Raw genomic sequence first — 27,347 nt, 5'->3', positions numbered from 1 at the left:
GTGTAGAGTTGTATTGTGGTACTTGCCAATTTCTGTTGTCAAATTAAACTGCATTAGGATCAATACACGCCTTTTTTCTTCCTGTGTCCATGAAAACGTAAAGTTTGGAATTACATGGCTAGAATAGGATTGTGCATAAACTGGGCTGGTCTCAGATCAGTAGCATTCCTGATGTAAATGCTACTTCAATGTGTTCTTTATAGACCCCTAAAAGACGCTTACATTAGTTGTCTTCTTCTAACACATGATAAAATTGTCAAATTCCAGGCGGGGCCTGGAGATCTCCCAAAATTACAGCTGATCTCCAGAATACAAAAATCAGTTCCCCTGGAGAAAATGGCTGCTTTGGAGGGTGGACTCTATTTCATCATATCCTACTGAAGTCCCTCCCTTTCTCCAAACTCCACCCTCCTCGTGCTCCATCCCTAAAATCTCCAGGTATTCCCAACCCAGAGATAGCAAACCTGATGATGATACAACTTCAGATGTGCAGAATGAGAGAGAGAGAGCCATTTAATAATGGCTTCTAAAAAAACCTCTTAGAAATTGATTGTATTGTGCATTCTGTTCTGATATTATAGTTTGTTACCCCAGATAGACAGTCTCCACATTGGTTGGGTGGAATTAACTGGAGATAGAGGGCAAGAGGGTATAACTGAGATGATCACCTATGTATACCAGGATAGGCCTGGGTAAAAACTCTCAAATTAGCAGGTGGTTGTTTAATTAAAATTGGTTTTATTGAAGAATAATAATAATAGTAAAATGAGGAAGATATTTTAAACAATGAACATATACATACAAAGTGTACAAGAGCTGACTAAGAGAAAAAGGGGGAAGTTGGATAGGTTTTTAGGGATGGGTGGTAGTTACCAGTCTTGAAAAGATGTCCAGGGAAAACAGAACTAAAGAAGGAACTGACCAGCATTTCTAGGAGTGAAGGATAGACCCCACATATGCATGGGGGTGCACACATCGATCCAGAGGACACACAGTATGAATGGCCAAAATATCAATATTTATACCCCCAAATGGGTCCTGAGGCATAATGAGGTAAACTGGCAGGAAAGCCAGAGACAAAGGGGTTTATTACTTTCCCAAGGTTCCAACAAAAAAAGATAGGAAAGGCTGGTTAAGTTGTTAGGACCCAAGAGAATGCCTGGACTATTCTCTTGAATACTGATTGATTTCTGGGATGGGGGCAAATAGGATCATTAAATCATGTTACGATGATACCATGGAGATAGCTGCATTGTCCAGCCAGGCGCACCTTAGGGACAGAGGAAGAGTTCAGGGGTCAGCTGCCTTCTTGCTCAGACTTAACGCACAAGATGGAACCCAGAACACTCTGGCCAATTCTGCACAGCAGTCGTGATAAAGGAACCCGTTTTCCTGTTCACATGTGTCCCGTGCAGGCCGCGATTGGAGCCCACAGAAACAATCTGGGTTGCTGTCATGCCTTCGCACGGAGATGCTTCTCTTTTTTTAAATTACCTGCAACACTTCCACTGCTACACAGGCATGCAGAAATGAATCCCCACAGCCCGGCCGATGGTCCCATGGTACAACCAGCTCCCCTTACGTAGCTACGCAGATGCAACCTGCAAAATTAAAAAAAGAAAAGGGGCCTCCCTGAAATGGCAGGGCAATGGCAAATGGCTTCTCTCTGCTGTGGATGGCGCGGTGGAAGGGGGGGGGATGAAGTTATAACTTTGTTCTTTTCTTTTGGTGAGAGAATATTTTTTTAGTTAGATAGTTCATCTCTTCCTTCAAAGGGATGTTGTTTTTCCTCCAAGACAAATTGGAAATGTTAAAATAATAGTATCTCCTCTTAGGAGTAAATCCTTGAATGACGTCAGTGCAGAGGAGCTCCAAACAATCCGGCAAGTACGTTATGAGGAGCTACAGCGAATAAAGTCACAGCTACAGGAGCAAGATCAACAATGGCAAGATGTAAGTACTCATGGCAACCTCATGAAATTTCGTCTCATGGGATTTTCAGGGCAAGAGATGAGCAGAGGGTGTATGCCATTTCCCAGTTCTACGTAGCAGCCATGTTCTTTCTTGGTGATCTCCCATGTAAGAACTGACCCTGCTTAGCTTCCAAGCCCTGACAAGGATCAGGCTAGTCTGGGCTATTCTGTAACAGCATGTGTGAGTAAACTCAGAGGCTTGCTAAAGTCGAAGCATTTCGTAGCCCTTCCATCAGGAGATGAAGTGCACACAGTTGCCTTGGTATTCTGGGTGCAAGTGAAGAATCCAGTTTATGCGAAGTTATTTGTGGCTGCATTTTATTGGTCTCTGTTTCTGACATGGGTTTGGGCAAAGAGCTATACCGGATTTTACTGTGCGAAATAGTAAAATCCACTTGCAAACAGTTGTGAAAGTGGATTGAAAGTGCATTATTCGGCATGTGCGAAAGTGCCCTTCGTTCCATCCTTAGACGAATCAGTTCTTTCTCTTGGCATGGGGCAGTTGGGAGCATGTGAATTGTTTCCAGGGGTTAAATATCCTCTAGGACCATGCCCACTTGACTGAATACCCTGCTGGGAGAGAGCTTATGATCAGCAGTCTTTCCCATGGGGGCAAGGCAAACACCCTTCTCCTGGATTATGTGTGGAGAGGGAAGTTCTTTAGGCAAGTTAAATACTTAAACATGGACAATCTGTTTGCCAGTTCATCATTTTTAGGTATACCTCTCCCAACCTACCCTTCAATAGTGGTTGGATAGAATAATGGCTCCTTACATTTCAAAAACTGTTATTTATTCACTTTCACTGGGAAACCTGATAGTGGAATTTGGCATATCTTTGATCAGCTGGTTTCCCTGGAATAGAAATAGCTCATTCTTTGGATATTTCCATGAAATTGTCTCTGACACAGCAACCTGGTTGCTTATCTAACCCTTCGCTGTTATGCATATTTTTGTTAGTATTAAATCATGAAAACATAAGTCAGAAAGACCTCTTGGTCCACTATGTCCCCCCAAAGGGCTGTATCAAGAGCTCCCAGAGACTGTAAAGGGTTGTAAGGCATTTACATGTTTGTTTACGTCATTTATACTCTGCCTTTCTTAATGATACTTGAGGCAGATTGCTACTAAAAATAATGCAGTAAGAATAGTATAATGCAAGTGGCTTACAAAATTAGAGAACATTGCACCTAAACCACTATATAATACAGACAGCAAAGCAGGAATTATAAGCTTGGGGGACAATGCAGCAAAACATGGTATTATGTTAAATAAAGAATGCTCTGGGCTCTAACTGGGGAAAGGCAGGGTATAAATGAAGTAAATAAATTAATTAGGTGCTGTTACGCAAAGTGGTGGGAAGTCCCTCCCTTTTAATGTGGGGAAATTAGCTGGAGCAAACTCTTGGCTTGGCAAAAGGCCGGGCAACATGGGGTCTTGAACGCCTATTTATATGAAAGTCAGCTTTTATATAGAAAAACACAGGAGAGTGGATCAAAGTTTAACTATTTTTTATTCAGGGATAAAATGGGGGTACACAGGTACACACTAATAAAACAGCAGAACACACACACACAGTCCTAGGATATAAACAGTTGTGAGATCTGGAATAGAGAAAGAATATAGATGTGGAGGAGCAATAAAATTATAGTCACCTGCTCCTGGAGTGGAATGTTCTTAAAATTCCATATAATCACTGCCATGAAAGGCTTGAAAAAAATGTTTACAATATAAATATTTAAAGGGAATAATATACTTTTCTTTTGCAAAATCTTTGTTGGTTAATTTTTTATTGTCCATCATATGGCTGGTCTCTCCATCTTCAGGAAAAATCAGTTGCTTTTCAGTTCTGTTAGAGAGAATTTTGTCAGGCGGATACTTGAGAATGCAGGAACACTAGACGTGTAAAGCGATATTAGGACACCAGTCGGAATAAGCAGTCTTGGGTAGGTAATGGGATACCTGGTCATTCACCAGAGTAGTTCTCTTACTGATCACTGCAGGAAAATGTATTGCATGTTCATGTGATTTGCATTAGGATTTGGCAAAATGGAAGAGCCGGCGCAAAAGTCACACTTCTGATTTGCAAAAGAAAAAGGAAGAGAGAGAAGAAATGGAGCGTCTATCTTCTACGACTTCCAAGAGACGCAGCAGATCCTTGAAACAAATGCAGGAAGACAGGTAATTGCTCTTCAAATTTCTTAAAGTTACGTTACTTCTTTGTTTAGTAGTGAACTTTTAGAACGTTTGCTGCTGACAGAAATTATTCGCATTGTACTGTGATCACTTTTAATGGAACTTCTTAAAAGGAACATTGCTTTTAATTACGCAATGTTAAAGAATAGGAACTATTTCAGCTCGGGGGTTTTCTTCAAACTCCAATGATTAGAAGAGTTTGTTTAATTTAGGTCCAGAATGTAAGCCCATTGTAGCACATCAAGTAAGTGTGCTTGAGATCACAACATTTATGTTGTCTGTTCAGTAGTCTTAGTTGCAGGTGGTTTGGGTTTCGTATTGAATTTTATGTTCTTGTTTAGCTGCTTCTGGCAGAAATAACACAGGTGTTTGGTGCAATTTTATTTTCTTGTTAAACTAGTTCTGGTAAAAATAGCAGAGGCGTTTACCTGCTTTATAAAAGGACATTACAATGCTCACATCTGGTTGTTACTGTCTCTGGCTTGTATCCCACTTTGTTCCTAGTGGAATCTGGGGCAAATGTAAGCCTTTCTTAAGACGTAAAAAGTAAACACCATACCTGCTTTAAATGTTTGTGACAGCTTAGATTCTCGCTGTTTTAAATTAGGGATTTATGTTGAGACATCTCTCTGTTTTGCATTTAAGCCTTTTGTTTGAAAATATCTAATTGAACCGCAGTAGGAAAGTTGTTCGTTAGTCATCATGTCAAGTATTCGCCCTTGGGAAATTTTCTAAAATTTGCCCAAGGGAAACCAGTCATTCTTTGACAATGTTTAGTATTCTGAAAATATACATGGGTCTTATTTGTATGAAAAGAGAGAGAGCAAGAGAAAGATGAAAGCCCTGAGTTAAAAGAATAAGGATTAAGACTGAATAATAACCAGAAAGCCTGCACATTTTTCAAACTCTGCTTGAGAATGGATTGAATTGATGGTTGCAAGCCCACCTGTTTCTGTAGGTAATAAGACTGCAACTCTGCTTTCCTTTGGTCCCTAGGGAGGACAGAGATCAAGGGCTGTACAGTGATGGTAGCCAGCAGGAAACAAGGAACAAGTATCTGTCAAACGAGGATGTGTTCAGTGAGGAGAAACTGCCTTCCAGACCATCAAAGGATCACCTTGATGCAAACGATGCTGCCACCAGCTTGCCAAAGAACGAAGAAAACGGCAAAGAGATTGATCAGAAAACAGAGACTAGCGACTCAAGAGTTGAAACTCCAGTCCTGTCTAAAAGCATGGTGGGAGAAAAGAGCCAGCCCTCTTTGCCAGCTTACAGTTCAGTCAGTGCACCAATTGGGTCAGTTCAGGTTTCAGCTTCTCTCCCAAGATCTTACAAGAAAAGTGATACTGCGAGGCTAACATCTGTGGTTACACCAAGACCTTTTGGTTTCCATTCAAGAGGAATCTCATCGCTTCCTAGGTCCTTCACGGTAAAAGCTTTCATCTTAAGATCTTTGTAGGTAACCATTTCTAGCTATAGCTCAAGAGTTTTCACCTTCTCCAAAGAATTAAAAAAAAATTTCATAAGGCCCCTGCAGAAAGCTTTGTAATTCTGACACAGTCACAAAATGGCTGCTGCAAAAGGCAGAGCCAGCTACAAAATGATTTCCATGGCTTGCCTTCAGTCACACAGTGAAGATGGTTGTGCTGTGGTGGCAGCTGGTGCAAAAGTGATATGTTTACAAATCTGCATAGCCAATCAAATCTCCAGTGGCCATTCAGAAACCTTGCTGGGCAAAAAAAAACTTACCTGATGCTGGCCAGTTGCTTAAAAGCACTGAGTGGGTGCCTGGAAAGGATCAGTGGGTCCTGTAGTCTCCACGCTGTGGAATCCTTGCACATGATATAAACAAACATTTTCAGTGCTTAAAATAGAAGTTCCTTTACAAATGAATATGGTTTAAATTACTTACACCACAATGTTGACATAAAGTTAAAAGAACAGTGTCAAAAGCTGTTGAAAAATGCGAAGATTATAGCTTTTGTTGTCTTGTTGGTTGGGACATTCAATATTCTCTTGCACTGATTTGGCATTATTACATTATACCGTCCCAAATCATTACTTTCAAAGGGTTTGTTCACTTAATGGCGGTGCCAAATTGCAGTGTTCATGAGCTATTCTTTTTGAGATAGCTCTGATAACCCTCATTTTGTAAAATTGATTAATAAGGAGTTTACTAAGCAATGTGCATTAACTCTGGATCAACATGAAGATGGGGATAATTTAAAGCTAGTGTTCTGGGCAGTTTAGAAAATTGTCTTAAAAAAACCCCCCTCTAAACGTTGTGGATGCAAAACTTGTATTTCTTCTAGATGGATGATGCCCCAAAGTATAACGGAGAAACAGACGTATCCAAGAAAGCTCAATATACGTTCGCCAGCAATTCATTTTCTAAAGTGCAGGCTGGTCAAAACTCATCACCAAATGGCCTGAGAAACACAGAGGAGGACCAGACAAGAGATTCGCTCACAGAGAAGATTTCTGCTGCCTCCCTGACTGCAGATATTGATCACCTTGTCCCTAAATCACAGCAAGACGTGGTTACTCCTGTATCTTCAGGAGTAGAAGAGAGAAGTCTTCAAGAGCCAGAGTCTTCAAGAGTTCAAGTGAGTATGGAAAGATCTCATCCTTCTGTTCAGCTTTTCGTTCAGTGTGAACCGAGTGCTAGGAATTGTGCAGGAGGAGATCTGTGGGCACAGGCCAGAAGAATTCAGCAGGTGACAGGACAAGGTTGCTGGTGAGGAGTTAAGTGGTAGCTTGTTTCGGCCAGGGCTCATTAAGATTTACTTGGATAAGGGAAATGGGTCTTATGGAAAAGAGAGGAGCGGATTGAATAGGGAGATGAAAATTGTCTCTATATTAGAAATCCGGCAAGTGCCATGGAACATAGAAGGAAGAGTCCATTTTGCATTTTGTAAGACTTATGTTTTTTTCTATTGGTCTAAGACTGCAATAAATCTGAATCTGAATATAGAAGGGTGGCTACCCTAAAGTTCTCAAAGTATGAAACCCTTCAATTACCTAGGTTTTGCAGTTTTAGCTCTCAAAACAAAACAGTGGCTCAATGCCTCTTTTCAAGATGTACTGTTTCCAACCTGGGCCTAAACTTATTTTCTTGTTCATAATAGAACATCTCCCCCCAAATGCCACCAATATGTGAATTCTCCTTGTTCACAATCAGCATTTTTGTTGAGTATGTGCTGACTTTAGATCCCCTGGAAGGCTTGTTTGCAATTCAAAACAAGCGGTGTTGCAAGCAGTTCTACTTCTGTGCAGGGGCGGCATTTGGCATGCTGTCTTGACTGAGTATCTGCTGTTCAGTATGCTTCCTTCCTATGCCCTTTGTCATCATGGGGGGCGGGGTCTTTTCTGTTAAGTTGTATATGCTAATTCTATGGCTGCTCGCAGTGCTGGTATTCATTGGTTGCCAGCTTTCCTCCTCTTCCCTAAGCTCTTCATGCAACACTTCTTTTATGGAGATCAAATTCATTTCCTCTTTCTAGTCTTGGGACTACGTCCCTCCAAACTATTGGACCAAAAGAACAATCCTATGCAACTTACTCCTGTCTAAGGCTACTCTGGGGTAACAGTTTAAGATGCACTTACCCAGTGTAGCAAAAATGAAATTGATCGAGGTTTTGCGAGGCAAACTGAGCTTTTGTAAATTTCATTCATTGCTTCTAAGTTGCTCCTTCAGGGAAATATACAACTCCCCCTCTCCAAATAACTGGAAATTTTCAGCTTTTGAAACTCATTCCAGGTTAAGAGACAACTCTTTTGTTGGCTTTTTCTTTTGGGTTTGTGATAGCAACAGATTTGGCAAAACACTGGGAGAATGCATGCTGATTCAATTCTAGTGATTTCCCAATGGTCAATAATTCCCCCCCCCCCCCAAGTTTTGGGCAGTTCTCACAATTAGTGAGCAACTTGTCATCTGGTAGAGTGCTTGAGCATTGTCAAGAAATGCATCTCGGTGATGCTTTTCAGGCCAGTTTTGTGCTCACAGTGGTCCATTCCGCGCAGCACAAAAAAGATATCTGGGAAACGTCTTAAATAGTGGTGATTTCTTTTTACTCTGCACGCCCAAAATAAGATGTCCTGGGGATGTCTCAAAAAGAGCCGCCTCTCATGTTTGTTCCGGACAGCACAGGTGTCAGAGGAGAAAAGAGACTTTTTCACAGCCAACTGTTAATCTCTCTGGTCAGTTTCACCCACAGTTTGTGCCCAACATCTTATAGTTGCTGAAGGGATTCTCCCTGCTGCCATTTGCTAAAGGTTGTCCCAGGATGTTTGCTTCAGGCTCCATTCCTGGTTTCCTTTTCAGCCCGAAGAGTACATAGTTGTACTCAGCTCATCCTGCAATTCCGACAATATATAGTTGTTGTTTTTGTTTTAAAAATGAGGTGACTGGGAAGTAATGCAGGCATGAATGCGAGAATCTTAGCCTCTCAGAGAACTGGTCTTCCGCCCATTGAGAAACATCTGTGGATCATCTTAGTTTTTAGATGGTCCATAGAGGACAGGACTACCCAATGCTTCTCAATGGGTGGTAGACCAGTTCTCTGAGAGGCTAAGATTCTCGTATCTGTGTCTGCATTTCTTAGCAGATACTTCATCAAAAATAAAAATAGAAAAACTGTATATCGCTGGAATCGGCATGATGAGCTGAGTACAACTCTGTACTCTTTGGACTGGAAACTGCAGAGCAAACTTTCATCAAATGCAGGCAGGGAGAATCCCTTCAGCAGCGCACAAAATATCAGGTACAAGTTGACAGTGAAACTGACCAGAGAGTTTAATGATCAGGCTAGAAACATAAGATGCCTCCTGAGCTCCTGAACTCTGCATAGCCAGGCAGGAGACATCTTAAGAACATAAGAAACATAAGAACATAACATAACATCTTGCAGACGACGTGAAAGAAAAATGTCCTCCTTCCAGCGACTTCAAAATAAGATGGCTTGGGCTGAAATAAGGCATCCTGAGGACATCTTGGGGAAAAAGCTGTAGGGAGTTCCTCCTCAAGACTCTTTTTTTCGCATCCTCAGGACATCTTATTTGTACTTTGCAGAACAGACTAGTGATTTGCTGTGGCTTCAGATATGTTACCTGACTTGCAGTAATGTCAATGGGAAGTCACTGAGAATCTTTCCATCCTGGATGCACAAATGGACAAGAAGGCTGATTAGCCCTAAATATCTGACTCTTTAACTTGTTAATTCTTGCTCTGGTCCTTGATTTCATTGTCCAAGCTGCTCCATGAATTTTGAAACAAGCTAAACTTGGAAACAAGTCTCTCTCATAATTTTAAAGAAATCATACACTGTGAGATCATGATCCCACGACTGGGAGGAAAATATCAGGAGGAATTTGTTCATGGGAGGAAAATATCAGGAGAGGCAAATACAATTGCCAGTTTGTGCGGTGGCATAATTATAGCGTCTCCCACTGCGGAACAGATAAGTCACTCTTAAAACTGAACTGGGGCTTATCTCTTCAGCTCTGGGAATTGCTGCATCCCAAATATCATTTCAGAGCCGTGCACCTGACTCTTCTGAGTGTCCAGTTTTTCATTAGTTTGTGCTGCAGTTTGATTGTTTGAGAAGTGGTTTAACTCCTGCTAGGAATTAATCTTGCCACAGGGGTTTTAGAAGATGCTATCGGAACTGTTGCTGTTCCCATCTTCCTCCAGTTACGAATGTAAACAAAGGAGGCTGTCAGCAGCCAGGGGCTTCAATGCCATTGCTATCTCTGAGAAGTTTATGACAATGCACTTAAGGACTGCTTAGTGAACGGCATTCCTTACATACTTAGCAGTATTGTTGATGGGATGGCAAGGAAATATGAGATGGGGAAATCTCTACTGAGACCATTTTCCTGTCCTATTTACCAAACTTCTTGGTTTGACTTAATGCAGGTTTTTTTCTTTAGTTTGGGTTGCAGCCTCAATTTTCTTACCCAACTTCAACTGTAATATTTTCTTTATTATTACGAGCGTTCACCACTTCCTTTATAACTAGCGTTCCTATCAACGTTACTCTAAGTGACCCATTTGTAAAATGGTTTGAATGCAGACTTCATTGGCAGACTGCTTCTTTATGCCCCACTTCAGTAGGGGGAGAGAGGGACATAAAATGAACAACAAATATATATGTTTCTTGTAAAAAGCTATTTTTTGACATTTTACTATATTTACTCCATTTTTTACTTTTACCCCTGCCCCTCACCAGTGATTCAGGGCTCGGAGCAGCAATCAATAAAGATAAAACATACAAAATCTTAAATACAAGATAATAAATACCGTAACAGACATCAAGATAAAATGTCATCATCTGGGACCCTGGAACCTACATCCCAGAGTGCTATCAAAACCATTATGGCTATAATGTGGGAAACCAAAAAAGGAGACTTCCAGATTAATCTTATTTTGTACTTCTAGACAACTGTACCAACCCCTGGAATGGATACAGGAGTGAATAAAGAAGGGAAGCATCTGGTAGTGTCTGAACTTATGCACATTTCCATGACTTAGGGGATGCTCGGATGTAGCAATGACTCCTAGGTGCTTAGCTAAGCTTCTGTTCCACTTCATCCCAAATTTCTACTATAGGGCTACTGGATGATTGAATCTTCTTTCACGGTAAAAAACTCCCTGCTGGTGGAACAATAGAGCAGCTAGGAGAAAGTATCTCCAGTCTTTGGCTGTACAACTAGCTTTCTATTTGTAGGGATTTTTTTTATAACATAGGAAATGTTCCAAAAACTGGCCGTCTACACGTAATCTATCTCATCTTATCACCTCAGTTTTTTACCACCTTACTATCACCTCACTATCTTGAATGTGTAAATAGAGCTTTATTCTCTGGTCTTGGAATAGCTTTGTGGTCCTCTCTCATCCTCCTTCCTATCATACCCAGATTATCTGAACTCACAGCATCCAGCACAGATAAATCAAGATCCGCCATTCACAAGTGCTCGGTTGAAGCCAGCTGTTAAAAGTTACTTAAATGTTTATCATGCTATATTTTTTGCCATCAAGTCATAGCCAATTTATGGCGACTCTGTAGGCTAAGAGGGTCCCAGAATCAGTGCGAAGGATGTTCAGAGGTGGTTTGCCATTGCCTGCCTTGGGTAGCATCCCTGGACTTCCTTGGTGGTCTCCCAGCCTGCTCAGCTTCCAAAATGGGACAAAATCAGGCTAGTGTGGGCTATCCAGGTCAGGGCCATATTACCTTACTACCTCACTAATATTAAAGGTAGAGTGTCGTACACTATCCACTCATATTCATGAGAGCTATGTCAATTTTTGATTTTCATAATTGAACAAAGAAGCTGGAGTAGAAACTTTTGATAATCTCTGAAGAGTTTTGCTGGATCAGACTGAAGGTCCCCAGTAAACTTTCTTTGTAGAATTTGTTCTGAAGATTATAGTTACGTCGGTTAAAGAAATTGTTGTTTGTAGTTCTGCATTAATAAGCAAAGCGGCTACTGGAATATTGATAAGAGCTGAATACAGGGTAATAGCTCTTTTGTTCATTATGAGCCTCTGGGAAGTGGAAATTTGAGCCTGGTTTCACTTCAGTCCACTAAATAACACCCCTGAGGTTAGAACATTTTGCTTACGCAGGCAAAAAAGGTAACCAGTTTTTAATTTTGAGGGAATTTTTAGCAATTGTAATGGCAAATGTAAGAAGGTGTGTCTTTGGCATGGACGTACTTTTAAAAATTGATTCTCTAACCCACATTTTTAATGTCATCTTCCTTTAACTCTTTCTCTGTTTCAGTTTAAAGTCCTAGCCTGTATTGTTGTGAACTAGTTAACTCTATTGCTGGTTCCCACTCGGAGATGACCTTGTGCATTTCCCCCATTGGTAGTGCGGGTGTTCAAAAAGTGTATCAGCAGTGCAGCTTCTGCATGGCTGGTGCTCCAGCAGACCCCCTGCCCCAGTGTCCCAGCAGACCCCCTGCCCCAGTGCCCCAGCAACCCCCTGCCCCGATGCCCCAGCAAACCCCCTGCCCCGGTACCCCAGCAGACCCCCTGCCCCAGCAGACCCCCTGCCCCGGTACCCCAGCAGACCCCCTTCCCCATGCCCCAGAAGACTCCCTGCCCCGGTGCCCCCGCAGACCCCTGCCCTGGTACCCCAGCAGACCCCCTTCATGACCCACTGGGGATTTTGTAATTTTATGTTTTAAAAAAGCACTAGAACATTGTTATAGCAATATGATATGCCATCATGTGTACGAGGTTCCCAGGCATATCTTTCTAACAGAAAGAGCTAGAGATTTACTTTCTTTAAAACTGAAAGCTGGGAATTTAAAAAAACCTGGTGTGCATGTTGGCATGTTGTTACATAATATAACAATATTCTAAAGCTGTTTTTTTTAAGGATAGAAAGCTGCCTGAGACAGGTGGCCATTGTGGGAACAGGATAAGGGGAAAATGGTGGCCATGCACTTGGGAAAAACTGAATTTTCCAGCCACACAGGCCGCCTTCAGGCTTTACTGCTATTTTCCCAACAATTTCAGAGCAAATCGGGTTTGGGAAAGAGTGAAGAGAAGATGGGGAAACCCAAGGAAGGGGATTAACGTACCATTGTGTTGTGGGAAAAACCCCTCTCTCTAAAAACCTGAGTCAGATAACCTGTGTGGAAATGGTCATTGTCTTACTCAAATTAGTTTGCTTCTATGCTGTTTTTAGAATTGATCCAGTCAGACTATAAATCCACGTCAATCAATATTTCTATTCAGTTTCAAAAGGGATAGTTGGCACCTTGCTAGATAATTATGGCTACCAATCTTGATCCTCTTTGATCTGAGATTGCAAATGCGTTAACAGTCCAGGTGCTCGGGAGCAACAGCCGCAGAAGGCCATTGCTTTCACATCCTGCATGTGAGCTCCCAAAGGCACCTGGTGGGCCACTGCGAGTAGCAGAGAGCTGGACTAGATGGACTCTGGTCTGATCCAGCAGGCTAGTTCTTATGTTCTTAATTACATTTAAAGCAGGTTCTCCCAAAAGCCATTACCCCCATCGCATTAGGAATATGTCTATGGAGCATCGAATCATGCCATAATTTATGCATTATTGTAGTTCGCCTCAGTGGTTCAGATTCAGTTTTTGAGGGAATAGAATAGACCACAGGTGTCAAATTTGCGGCCCCCCAGATGTTCATGAACTACAATTCCCATCAGACCTTGCCAGTATATCCAATGCTCATGTTGGGAGGGATGATGGGAATTGTAGATCATGAACATCTGGAGTACTGCGAGTTTGACACCCCTGGAATAGACACTACTACTGCAAAGTCTGATCTAGTGAAGTGTGTACTTTCTTTAGGAAATCCAAGTTCTGGTAAAACTGATCAGAATGAGGGTATGATACAGTGATCAGTCTTCAAACCATAAGAAAGGAGCCATTATAACATAATCAGAGCCTTGTGTTATAATGGGGTATCCCAGACTATGCGTCTACCATTTTTCCATGCCTCTGGATCACATACCTGAGCCATTTAAGTATTTTTTCCATGAAAGAATAAGGGAGGGCTAAATATCTGAATATAAATATTCCTAGTAAAGAGAGATTATGTTCTATGTGTTTCTGACTGCTACTGGTAGCCCCATTCCCTCTCCTCTTCCGAATCCAAACTTGACTGATGTGAGCAGATCGGCAGTAGAACACCACACTGTCCCAATGTACAACTTGCCTCATGCGCCAGAGGGCTGGCCTCTTTCATTGTCTGTTGGATGGAAGTGTCTTCTTCCAGTTTACTCTAACTTTCATGTGTTCACAGTATTTATGGGGTAATTGGGTTGTGTCGGTCTATACAGAGACTGGATTTGTTTGGGCAGTTTGTGTCGAAGATCCTTTGGGATCTTGTTTGGGAGCTCATCTTATAGGGAAGAGGGCTCTGGCTTAGTGATATGGGCTTGGCATGCAGAGGGTCCCAGATTCAATTCTCTCAGTCTCCAGTTAGAAGAACAAGGTTGTAGGTGAGGTGAGATAACCTCTGCCCGAGACACTGGTGAGCTACTGCTCAATTAGGTAATGGTAGTCAATGGTCTGATTCAATACATCAATTTCCTGTGTTTCATGCCCCCAGTTTTAATGACTTTCTCCATAATAATATATTTCTGAGTACCATTGACATTGGTAGTATAAGTGAAATGCATGGGTTGTTTTCAGAGGAAAAACTGCATGTACAATTGTCCTCCAGAACTAAAAAAGAATCTGAACAATTTGCCTCATTTTGAAAAGCCAGAAATTGTCCAGCTGCCACTTATGCAATCACCTTGCTCAAGAATGGAGGATTTGATACTGATAAGAACATAAGAACAAGCCTGCTGGATCAGACCAGAGTCCATCTAGTCCAGCACTCTGCTACTCGCAGTGGCCCACCAGATGCCTTTGGGAGCTCACATGCAGGATGTGAAAGCAATGGCCTGCTGCTGCTCCAGAGCACCTGGTCTGCTAAGGCATTTGCAATCTCAGATCAAGTTTTCAAGATCTTCTGGGTCAAGGTTCTTTAAAACTAGATGAACCACAGTCTGTTTCATGGCTGGGGAATCCACTCCCTTTCTCAAGGAAGCATTACCTGCCTCTCAGAACCAGTCAGCCAACCCTACCCCCCCTCCCCAGTTAGCACAGTTGACCATCACAAACTTAGTAGAAAGATCCTAAAACAGCAATATGGACACAGTTGTAGCTACAGGTTATCCACCTGCATTACCAATACCATCTTTGGGACATAACTAGTTTGGAAAATAGATGAAAAAGGATCCAGACAAGAAATCTCAATCAGGTATATTTGGAGTTGTTCTGTACCACCTATTCAATTCCCCCCATCCCCACCCCTATTGAGATTTTACCCTAATGTGTAATTTGCCAGATATTGCTTGACCATGGGAGTTTTCCCCTAGCAAATTACTGCCCTCCTTTAGTTAAATCTTGTACTAAGGAGTTGTCAGTGATGAGCAAAAATTGACCTGATAAATGATGACCTTTTCAGACCAAGTCTGTTCATCTTAGTTAAGGAGATCAATCCAAACTGATACCTGCCGCTCAGGCAAGCTTCTGACACATCTGGCAAGCAACCTACAGAAAGACAGGACTCCGAGTTGGATCAGATGAGAGATTTTATCAACAAAGGATTTTCCATTTTCAGCTCTTTCTCACAATTGAGGGGTCTCAGATGATACGTCTTCCATATCCAGTTGGCTTTACTCGTTAAATTATAATTCTTTGTTTTGTGTGTAATGTTGTGGTGAGTAAATGCAGCTCGCCTTCTGCAAGCACTGAGGTATTCCTGGCTGCCTGTGGGAATCCACTACCGCCCCTGCAAGGATTGCCGAAGCTTAATAAAGGGCAACTCCCACATCACAACACTTGGTGCTTTGTCATTTGTCTGCACTGGAAAGCACACTGCAGTTTACAAAGCAGGCTGTGTCCCGGATTTGAGAGACAGAAGTTGGGCTACCAACCTCCAGGTTTGGCCTGGAGATCTTCTGGAATTTTAACTCAACTCTTGACTCTTGACTACAGAGAGTTCCCCGGAGAAAATGGCCGCTCTGGAGAGCGAACTGTATGAAATTATACCTTGCTGAAGTCCTTTCCCAAATCTCACCCTCCCCCCCAAAACTCCAGGAATTTTTCAACCCAGAGTTGGCAACCCTAGACAAAACTAAAAATATCCCCTTTCCAGGTTTTCTGTTGTTTGAGCACCTTGAATATCAACTTTCAGCTTTCTGTCTGCACGGAAAGTCCATAAAGACTGAGGAGGTCCCATGAGAAAGGTCCAAGCATCTCACACAGGTTTATATCTAAATACGAAACTTGAAATGTATTGACTTGCTAAGCTGTTGCTGTGTAGTGAACATTTATAACTACCTTATGGATAATTTAAAAGCCCACACCGACAGTAGCCTCACTTATTTAGGGGATAGACTTTCTTCCATGTAGGTTCTTGTGACACCAGATACCGCAGTGTTATATTACATTCTATGTTTTTTTTTCCCTTCAGAGCCAGTTCAGTGATATGAGAATCAGTATAAACCAGAAACCAGGAAGCGGACGGAGCTTTGGGTTCACAACGCTCTGGAATCCTTCTGGAGTCTTTGTCAAGTCCATAGAAGAAGGTAAAATAACTATTTAAAGCTCTTAATATACTTGCTGTAGGAAGGTAAACAGGTGATTGAAATTAAATTCTAAAAATTCAGGTTGCAATGTTTGTTACCGAAGGGAAAGCTGCTACTAATAGTAAAGGGTTTCGAAACAGTCTACACTGCGAATGCTCAGCGAATGGATGTATGTTTGGTTTAGGACTCTGGCTCCTAGATCTATGGTAGAAGGAGCAATTTACCTCCACACCATTCAAAATGTTTTAGTATAGTGCATTCCACTAACTTTTCAGTTTTTTAAATTCAGCATACTTTGAAGTCCATGGGCAAGCAAAACATGGGCAAGCAAAACATCTATCTTCAGATACAGTCACTGTTTTTGCATGGTTGAAGATCTATCACAGTTACTTTTTAATTAACTTTTGAATAAATAATAAAATTAAAATGTTATCTTGTTACAATTAGAAAAAAATTAACATATCCAGGTTCCAAAAGCTTAAGTGATATCCTGAATAAATAGTGCTGTTCCGAATATTCCACAACTCATGATGAATTCGTATATAATAGGATAATGCAGTATCATTGTGCTGTAGAAATTCTTCAGAACTGGATTTCTCATTTTAACAAAATCCAAATTGTTTCATGACCTTAACTGCTTCATGACCTTAATTCCAGCTTTATTTCAATGGCAAAACAAAAAACCTGACAGAGACATGTGCCTCTTACTAAGCACAAACCTACCAGTCACGTATTTTTTTAACAGGCCAAAACTACCAGCGAATCATCTTGTAAGGATTGTGCTTGCTTTTGTGGATTGCAAGTTCTGTGTGCAAAGTAATAACAACTAGTTGTTGAATGTTAAATTTTAGAAGGATACTGTTGCTGTGCAGTTCTTGAGACCCTTCTGCCACATACCTAATCTCCTGGTATGCCCTTCAGGGAATGGTTGTCATAAGGCTCTAAGGTAGCTGAAGAAGAAGAGAAAGGGGCCTCAAGGTGGCTGACAAACTTCTTTCCCTTCCTCTCCCCTCAACAGACACCTTGTGAGGTCAATGAGACTGAGAGAGTTTTGTGAGAACTATGATTAGCGCAAGGTCACCCAGCAGGCATCTTGTGTAGGAATGAGGAAATAAATCCAGTTCACCAGATAAGAGTCGGTCACTCATGTGGAGGAGCGGGGAATCAAACCCTGACCTCCAGATTAGAGTTGAGAGGAACCAAGTGGGGTTCAACTCACTATTAGTTTTTGTGCTCTTGACAAACTTTTGAGGGTAGATTATGGTGAAAGTGTGATCCCAGATCAGCTAGCAAGCTTCCATGTCAGAATGGAGATTCAAAGTTGGGTCTCTCAGATCCTAGTTTGATTCTTTTACCACCAAAGTGCTTGAAGAGAACTTCACGATTTCTTGACCTACCTGATGTACCTGAGCACAAATTTGAATAATTTTTACTTGTTTCAGACTGGTCTCCGTTTGTGTTACAAATGATTACTTGGCAGTACTTTGATAGTATTTCTTGCCTGCAAGTATCATACACCACTTTATACATTCTATAACAGCTCTGTGACAGGAGCTGTACAAATCTGTACAATTTCAGTCTGTATTTTTCTGTTATTCTTTGAAGCCTTTATTCAGGAGCTTGCTGTATCAGACAGGGAACTGTATAATTTGCTACACAGTGAAGTAAACCTTTTAATAATTAAGGATTTTCAGTGTCTGGCCCGCAGCAAACATGAGAGGGTCAGAAGCTTAGAAGCTTAGCCCAGGAAAACGGGCTGGATGAATTGTTTGTGCCTTTTTTCATTAGATGGGCCCACCACAGAATCAAGTAACTCCATCTCATGTACTGCTATATTATTTTTTTGTATGAGGCATTTGGTTCATCTGCACTGTGGCAACAGCCCTAAAATGTCCCCACCCCAGCTGGTGGGCAACCTTTAACCAGAGCAGCTAGAGTTCATACCTGGGGCTTCTTGCATGCTTGCCTGCCATGTGCTATACCATTGAGCTAGATTTTCTGCTAAGACTGAGGCCTATATACTTGGTGGCATACCTACAGAAAACGGTGCCCAAGGCAAAAACAAAAATTGTGCCACCCCCCCAAATCAGACACCCATTTTTGCATAACTGTATTAAAGCAACAACCTCTCCTCTGTTGCCTGAAATATCTCCACATATATATTTTCATTTATATACAGCATAGGCATGAAATAAGACCATCTCTACCATAGACATCTCTACTCGAAGGAATCTTTTCTATTATTGATCATCATCACAATTCTTCTCCCTCCTGGTGAGGGGAGATGGGGAGTGACATATATTCTAACCCAGACTTGTACTGGAGTTGAGAAATCAGAGTCAGTGTAGAAATGACTTGTGACAGGTGAAATTTACTCTGAGTTTGATGTTGGCAGATAATCCTTATCTTGGGAGGGAATGTGCTCCATGCACCTGCTGTGTTGTAACCACTTCTTATAATATTAAACAAAAAGTAGGTGGAGGAAGCCTTGCAGGAAAAAGTCCCACCCAGCCCCACCCACTTCCTAAAAATAGTTGGAGCGAACTAAGACACCTATGGGTACCAAACTGGAAACCCCTGCTGTATGGTTAAATAGAGTCTAGGAGAAAGAGAAGTCCCTCCCCAGGTAGTGCCTGCAAACCTCCAGGCATTTCCCAAGCCAGAGTTGGCAACCATAGAACTAATCCTTGATGGAAGGGTAGTTATTATTTTCTCCATGTTTCTGAGATCCTTGATACAATAAGGGTTTGCATTTGTGCCTCCCCCTTTTTCTCTCTCCTATAAGGAGGGCTTAGAGACTTCTTACCTTCCTCTCTGCACATCAGACACTTTGTGGGGCTGAGAGAGTTCTGAGAGAACTGTGACTGGCCCAAGATCACCCTGGAAGTTTTATGTGTAGGAGCAGGGAAACAAATCCAGTGCACCAGAAAAGAGTCTGCTGCTCAAGTTGGGGAGTGGGGAATTAAGCCAAGTTCTCCAGATTCGAGTCCACCTGCTCTTAACCATGACACCACTCTGGCTGTCTGGTGTCTCGGTAGTGGAGGTGAATTGTGGGTACCGGTGTTAAAAACCACACCACATAGTCACCACTCAGTTGTGTCATTGCAGGTGTTCATGCGAGTAACGTTGTTCCTTTCTCCCATTGTTCGCAGGCAGCCCTGCAGAATTTTGCCAGTTGAACGTGGATGATGAAATCTTGTCCATCAATGGCACAAAGGTCTCACATATGGACCAGAGTCAGTGGGAAGGAGCCATCAACAGTTCATTAGAAACTGGAAACCTTTTCATGGATGTCAGGCGATACGGGAAGAAGGGTGAGTTCTTGCATCGAGCAATTATACTGCAACTTACAAGGGGACTTGTCCTTTGCCTGTATACTTACCATGGGAGGTGAGAGTTCTCTTTTCTTAGAGCCCACTGCGACAGCAGCTGTTTTGCAAAATGTAGTGCTTTCTGCTGGTACTCTTGCTGTTGTGGGTATAATTCTGTGTCTTACTTTTTTTGTTGCTGTTTTGTCTTGGGATCCTTTAAAACTGCTTTTGCATGCTCAAACACTGTCAGTGCTTTGATTAGCAAGTTACTTCCCTTCAGTTGGAGAGAATGTTTTCATAGAAACATATTCACTGGTGGTACCAGGTTTGAGACGTAATAGATTTCCATTACAATTTTTATGGCCAGATAACAGGCAGGATCAGATGTTTTTGCTCATTATATGATCCTGTTGGCAAAGGTCATCTCTGAAGTTGCTGGGATCCCTGCAACTCAAACACCAGCTATTTAAAGGCTTATCTTTGTCTAGTTATCAGTATTTCAGTAGCATATGACAGTTCTTTTTCAGGTCTGTAAAAGGAAAGTTACTATGCTAGCTAGTGTGTTCTGTGCCAGCTCTTGACTAATTCTTGCTTTTTGGGGGAAGGCGGTCTGCTCACAAAAGCCCTAACCTTCTTAAACAGTCAAATTCCAATTTACTTCTTACTTCATTCTTTTTTAAAAATTCTTTTCCCCCTGTGTTTCCTTTGGATGTATTTACATTCATTCTTTTTCTCTATACTTTCACACCTTCCTGTCCACTATTAATTTTTTTGATCTCCACATGCCAATCAGATTGGGGCAAAGACCAGCCTTCCCTGCCATATGAAAGGCACAAAATCCTCAATCTCACCCGTATGGCTACCGACATTATAGGTACACCAGAAAGCAAACTGATTGATGTGACATCTGGCGATCACACCTCTGTCAAAAGTCCAAGTCTGCTGACACAACAAGACACGCCCAACAATTTCCAGAGTGAGGTATGTGTGTGTGTCTTTGAGAGGGAAGGTTATTTGTTTTCTGGCTTATAAAAATGGGTAAGAGATTATCAAATTCTGGGTTATAAAACTGGGTGCGAGACTGAATTGTTCTTCCTTTTCAGCTTTTGGATTCAGATAAAAGAATTACAGTAGTTGTTTCGAGATGTCCCCCACTGAGGTCCCTGTCCTCCTTAGGCCCCACCCCAAAATCTCCAAAAGTTTCCCAATCTGGATTTGGCAGCCCTACCCCGTCCCGCTTCCCCATCACTAGCTGGTGGCCACATTAGCTAGGAGCAGCAGATATTCTGACACAAAATATCACACAGTTGTTGTGAAACAAAATATCTCAGAAGTATCTATAAGCTTTACAGTTCTGTGGACTTTTTTCAAAATGCTTGGTTTGGGCCAAGATAATTTGACTGGGGGAAGGGGCAGGGATCCGTTGTTTTAAGGTGTAGTACCAAAGCCCAGAGTCCACTGTTCTGCTTTTAAAAAATAGAAAAAACCATACACTGCACATTAAATTGGATTTAGTGTAGATGATGCTGTATACAAAGTAGGTTTTCAAATTGCACAAACTGGTCTGCGACAAAAGAGTTAAAAATTTGACACTGGCTCTTTGTGAGTGTGAAAGAGCCATTAAATCTCTCTCTGGCACGAAGTGAGCCTCAGAGGTCCCTTGTTAGGAAGACGCAAAGGCAAAATGTCCTCTTCATATGAATAATACTGGGGATCGGTTAAAGGTTTCTCGAACAAATATGTGTTGTGTTGAGGATTTCAGGCTCAAATTTCTGAGGCAAAGGAAGGTTGCTTTTTGGCAAGGGTCTTATTCATTGGAGTGCCTAGGAGATACTCCAGAGAGGAGAGGAGATGCTCCGGAAAGGAGAACTGAGCATGTTGTTCTCCTGGTATTACTGATAAATAATTAGCTAGGCCTACTGTTTTTCAACTGTGAAGAGACTCAAAGTGTCTTACAATCTCCTTTCTTGAGAGAGTTTTGAGAGAACTGTGACTAACCCAAGGTCACCCAATAGGCTTCATGTGGAGTTCTCCAGATTAGAGTTTGTTGTTCATATAGAGGGGTTGGGGATCAAACCTGGTTCTACAGATTACAGTCCACTTCTGTTAACCAATGTACCACGCTGGGTCTCCAATGGAGAACGGTAATGTCTTAATATCTCAGGAAATGTTCCCTTGAAATGAAAAACCGGAACGCAGTCCCTCTATTATCAAAAATCCATGTATTGTCCTGCTTTGTAATCAGAGCTCCATAATGGCAAAGTATCTTGAAGATAAAACTGCCAAAAGCAGAAAACGCCTAACCCCTACATCATGCTGCCTAAAGCCTCCTCAGAACCCTGCGCATCTCTATGTAATTTCACTGTTCAATCATTACCCCTTTCCCGTGGCCTCTCTATCACAAGCTTAATTGCTTCATTCATATGGATAGCAAGATTATCTCTCCTTAGAGGAAGCTGCCAGGTGCCCTCTGGATGGAGTAGCCAAGTGGTGACTGGTGATCTCCTAGGATTACAATTTATCTGCAGGCAACAGAGATCAGTTCACTTGGAGAAAATGGCCCCTTTGGAAAGGAGACTCTGTGGTACTATACACTATTGAAGTCCCTCCTCTCCTCCAATACCACCCCGCTCTATCTCCATTTGCAAAATCTCCCAAGTATTTTCTAACGCAGAGTTGGTAACCCTACCTGGAACTCTATGGGTGTCTGAATTAAATGAACCAGCGTGGTGAAGTGGTTAAGAGCAGGTGGATTCCAATCTGGAGAATCAGATTTGATTCCCCTCTCCTCCATCTGAGTGGTGGAGGCTTATCTGGTGAACCAGATGTGTTTCTGCACTCCTGCATTCCTGCTGGGTGACCTTGGGCTAGTCACAGTTCTTTGGAACTCCCTCAGCCCCACCTACCTCACAGGGTGTCCGGTGTGGGGAGAGGAAGAGAAAGGAGCTTGTAAGCCACCTTGAGTCTCCTTACAGGAGAGAAAGGTGGGGTAAAAATCCAAACTCTTCTTCTTCTATTCATTTTTAATTCAAGAAAAAGGCATCTGTTTGGCTGACAAGTTTGGAAAGCAGTGGGACGTAAGGGAGTTCATCCTCAGAGTTTAGGAGAGAACTGACTGAGTTGTGGCAGCTTCCCAGTTCTTTGTTTCCAGTTGAGGATTGTTTGATCCCTTCCTGGATTTGGGGATCTGAGTCCCATGAAGGTCCCTCCCCTTCTCCTGGTTTTCTCAAATATCAACCAAGAGCACCCAGCCGTGCTTTGAACGAAATTAATTCCAAGAAGTATCACTCGTCTTGGTGGATTTTCATATCTATGATTAACTGTGTTCTAATACTCTGAAACATCATGGTGTATCTTCTGGAAAGAGAGATAAAGAAAGAGTCTTGCACAGAGCATTGAGTCTGTATGAAAAAAATTGATTACCAGTATTTTCCTCGTTATTTGTTTTTATATTGTCATTACCCATCGTTAGCCCAGGGGTGCTTCGGAGAAAAGCGGGCATGTAAATATTTTTAAATTTAAAAAACGGATAAATGCCCAAACGTATGCAAATTATTGTTCCTCGTTGCATCTTTCCAGTGGATGAGCAATATTTACTCCAAATAATTAATAATAAAGGTATGAAATTAATTAAAAACCCCTAAAGGGTAGGAATGAAAATTACTGCTGCTGCCTGGAAGGGCATCACTTTTCAGCTAGTCATTAATCCTATCTGAATAGGCCTACCTTCTTATTAGAATATAAATTATTTACAAAGTATATGCCATTCATATGAACACTGAGAAGTGTACCAAGACCAGACGTGTTTCTCTTCATAGATTAAAAAGGATTCTAAATTAAAGACCTAGAATTAATATGGTATGTTTAACTTTCTGTTTTTAGAACGCAGAAACAAAAGTCAATGGAATGCAAAAAGACACTAATAACAGCGAACAAAAAGGTAAAACTGCATTCATTTGGGAGTGTTTGGGGCTACTGTGAATGCTACGTATGTGGAATAACCAAAGAATACAGTTTATATGACTTGGGCACAAATATGAATTCACAGGGGGAACGGAAGACCCCCGAAGTTTTCATAAATGGAAGCTCCTTGCTAGTAACTAATAAATATGATTTTATTCAGGAAGCAGTGCATATGAAAAAGGTTGTTAACCAAAAAGACAGCTAGCTCCTTTATTTTTCTGCATGATTGACTGATACCTTCCATGGTCATGTCATAATAACAGAAGAAGTACTAGGAAGCTGAGAGAGAGAGAGAGTTCAATTTCTTTATCCACAAGGTATTAGGGGCAGGAAGAGAGATTTTGTTAAAGCTCCTTCCTAAAAACAGGGCAGAGACTCTTCGGGAAGCGGGGTTGTGTTACAGGAAGTTTTCAATGTCGAGCCTTTGTATTGAGAACCTGCACAATTGGCTTCTTATCATGACGTTATTATATATTTGTGTGTGTGTTAAAATGTTTAGCCCTTTGTGAGGAAGAGAAAGGAAGAGGAGATTTGATCTGTAACACAAAACTGGAGTGTGTTTCAGCTGAGGAACTGCTCCATCGCAGTTTCAATTTATTTCAGCGGCGTTTCTGTGGCAACAGAGCTTCGGGTGTTTATAATAACCACTTTTGGCAGTTCCAGCCTACACAAAGATAGGATTGGGAGTGAATCTTCTACCATTTGAAGAAGGCTCATCGTTCACATGTCTAACTGCAAATGTGGCGCTCATCATTGTGGGAACTAATCAGGTTCCCAGTTGGTCAGGAGAACATGTTTCCACTTGGATTAGGAGCAAGGGTGAAATTCAGGGCAGGCCATTTGGGATTCCAGTTTATTTAGCTGTTACCAATCTTTTACTTGTGTTAGGCTAACCAAAATTAAGAAAATCTATTTTTTTAAATTATATTAAAAATGTGTGCATGTGTTTTTAAAGTTAAAAGAATTGTAAAAAAAATCTCTATGCACCAGCACTGTTCGGTAAATTACAGAGTTACTAACTTTTCAATTATTTATAGTTTTGAACTTTTGGCACCTTGTACTAGTCTGGGTTATGGTAGATCAAGAGCAGTGACTCATGGGGCAGAATGGTTGAACATCTGTTTTGTATGCCAAAGGTTATAGGTTCAATCACCGATATCTCCAGTAATAAAGCCAATAATACTTTCCTTTATAAACCAGCGGTCTGTCTTAGTATTAGGCAGCTTTGTGGGTTCCCATGATCTGTTAGCATCTACCTAATAGTGAAGTTAGTATTCCTCCCAACCCACTGTGTAGAAGCTGCACATCAACTGCTCTGAGCTTCTTAAAGGAAAAAACAAAAATTGAATAATGAGAATCTGATTGATGAAAGAAACAGCTACGGCACTACGAGGAATGAGAAGACCTTCCACTGATAATATATTTTCATGTTTCCTTCATTTCCTTCCTCCAGTTCTGATCTATGTCCAACATTTAACTCTCTACACTAGCTTTGGCTGTGTTTTTACATGTTGGATGCCAAGAATAGCAGGCACAGAATTAATGGAGTTTGAGACACTCAGACTATGAATACTGATGTCAGGGGAAGACCTTGGTCTCTATGCCCTGTGTATTGACCTGTCATGGCAACTGTTTGGCTGCTGTAGGTAGACTATGGCCCTTTCCTCACAAGGCCCTGAAAATGTTTGCCAAACATTTTCAAAACGTTTTCAAAAGCACCTCAGAAACAGTTCCTGGCCTCCATTTTGTGGTCATTCCATTTTTCAAATGGATTCATAGCTATCAAACATTGAAGCATCATGCTGCGATTCTCTAGGGGTCGTGTCTACGTAAGTACATAGATACAACCCTCCCAATTAAAAAAAACTGATGGAAGTACACTGCGAGATGGCCGTTGCGAGCTCAGAAAATGGCACCGACAAGGAAGTCCAGGGACTTCAGAGAGGCGTGGGAAACGTTTTAAAGAGATTACACTGCAAGTGAAAACATTTTCAAGATGTTTTCACAAAAAGAATCACTGGGGAACAGCATGCAATGCAAACATTTTTGGGCTGGAAATAAAAGTTTGGGGCTAAAAACCATGCGGAACTCCATGGAGGAAACATTTTTATTCCTTCCTGCCTGAAAAGGTTTTATTTGTGAAGTGCAGAAAGGGCCTATGTCTAAACCAGCAGGACTAACTTTGCCCACATTCAGATGGACCAGAAGTTCTCCCAGAGTTACAGCTGATCTCCAGACCTCCAGAGATTATTTCCTCTGAAGAAAATGGCAGCTGTGGAGGGTCCATGGCATCACATCCTCATTGATCTGTCTCCTTTCGCCACACTCTCCCCTCCCCAGGCATTCCCTAACCTCCAGCAATTTCCCAGGCCAGAACTGACAACCCTAAGCAGGGCTTGTCTTGCCTTCTTCCTTTCTGCGATATCAATTATCCCAAATCCAGGACTATTACAGCTAACAAATGATAAGATGTTTGGGACCATACAACTTACCTTGAATGTAATCGTGAGCTTGAAATAAATGATGCGCTTGTATCCAGTCAACCGCAAAGAGATGAAATACGATCAAACCACGCTCCGCACTGATTTGTTATCTCCATATTTTTTCCAAATAGACACAGAATCTATTTCTTTGAAAAACTTAAAAAGGCGGTCACAGTTTTTTGAACAAGGTAAAAAAACCACAATCTAACATTTCATGTACTTCCATGAAATTGTTCCCCGCTGTGTATATTCTGTTTAACAAGTCTTCTTCAATCATTGATTGTTGCTCGCATATGGCAAACCGGCGTAATCTGTTTCCATTCTTTTCCTAGGATCATCAGGGTTTTCTTACAATTCATGGGTCTACCTTTGTGGTAATGGGCTTTGTGTGTTCCTCTGTACATATTAAACCTTTTACACCTCTTATGTGTGTCCAGACACGGTTCCCGCTGGGGAAACGGTGTGAAGCACAGGGCAGTCTGTCCAAGTTGGCAGATCTCCTCTAAAAAGCCATGCTATTGAGTGAAGATTTAATAAGCCAGTATACTGAGGAAGAACAGTCAGATTGAAATTTGTGTTCAATCTGATTTAGTTTTATTCAAAATTGGCAACGCCCATTCTGCGTCACATATCCATGGGCAAATTCTAATACATTCTTTAAAAGAAATTGGAAATGACCAGATATTCTTGCTGTGAATGGTTTGTCACACTTCTATAAAGCTGTGTTTACTAGTGTGATTTGCATGTTACGTCTTACTTTCCCTTCACTTCCCCTTCAATAATTTGTGTCATACGCTTCCTTTATTTCTTTCAGTATTTTCTTGCATATGAAATCTGTTGTGGTGGTGTATAAGGTGACAGCTGAAGTTGTAAGATTTTATGCATTACTGAGTATCTGCTTTCCTTAAAATTGAGGCATTCATTTTATCAGTGTTCTTAAATAATTTTCAAGGTTGTTGTTTCCTGTTGATCCTGATGGAGGTTGAGTTTATCCTAGTGACATCCAGCTATATACTGAATGAATCACATCATGCTTCCTGTCTTTTAAAAAATCCTGCTGGTTTGTCTGTAGAAAGTTAAGATAAACAAAACAGAGACTCTTTAGCGTAACTCTTTGTGACGGGCACGCTGCTTATTCATTTTCAAGCCTTCAGCATCACTTTACCACATAACAGTACAGTACCACATAACAGTACAGTACTGAAAAGTGAACGTCATTATGCTAGGCCTTTTAAGAGGACCAGTGGAACTGATACACATTTGTTTTGCAAAAAAGTATGTGAATCCTTTA

General features: G+C 41.5%; 1 protein-coding gene across 9 annotated transcripts in view; it reads left to right on the top strand.

Moving 5' to 3' along the window:
* The window catches only part of LMO7 (LIM domain 7), a 199,779-nt gene that overhangs the window by 139,192 nt on the left and 33,240 nt on the right, over positions 1-27,347 (top strand). For 6 of the 9 annotated variants that reach the window (XM_048492310.1, XM_048492318.1, XM_048492317.1 and 3 more), the window contains 9 exons: positions 1,836-1,953; positions 4,011-4,153; positions 5,165-5,597; positions 6,481-6,774; positions 16,185-16,299; positions 19,452-19,613; positions 20,404-20,591; positions 23,493-23,550; positions 26,188-26,244. In XM_048492310.1, the coding sequence (XP_048348267.1) occupies positions 1,836-1,953; positions 4,011-4,153; positions 5,165-5,597; positions 6,481-6,774; positions 16,185-16,299; positions 19,452-19,613; positions 20,404-20,591; positions 23,493-23,550; positions 26,188-26,244 (1,568 nt within the window). The remainder of the gene's footprint in view (positions 1-1,835; positions 1,954-4,010; positions 4,154-5,164; positions 5,598-6,480; positions 6,775-16,184; positions 16,300-19,451; positions 19,614-20,403; positions 20,592-23,492; positions 23,551-26,187; positions 26,245-27,347) is intronic. The other 3 variants (XM_048492319.1, XM_048492315.1, XM_048492314.1) reach the window with 2 other exon arrangements.

Source organism: Sphaerodactylus townsendi, linkage group LG04 (genome assembly GCF_021028975.2).
Source record: "Sphaerodactylus townsendi isolate TG3544 linkage group LG04, MPM_Stown_v2.3, whole genome shotgun sequence".
Classification (NCBI taxonomy): Eukaryota; Metazoa; Chordata; class Lepidosauria; order Squamata; family Sphaerodactylidae; genus Sphaerodactylus; species Sphaerodactylus townsendi.
Note: the sequence above shows the minus strand (reverse complement) of the source record. Positions and strands in the feature narration are given on the sequence as shown.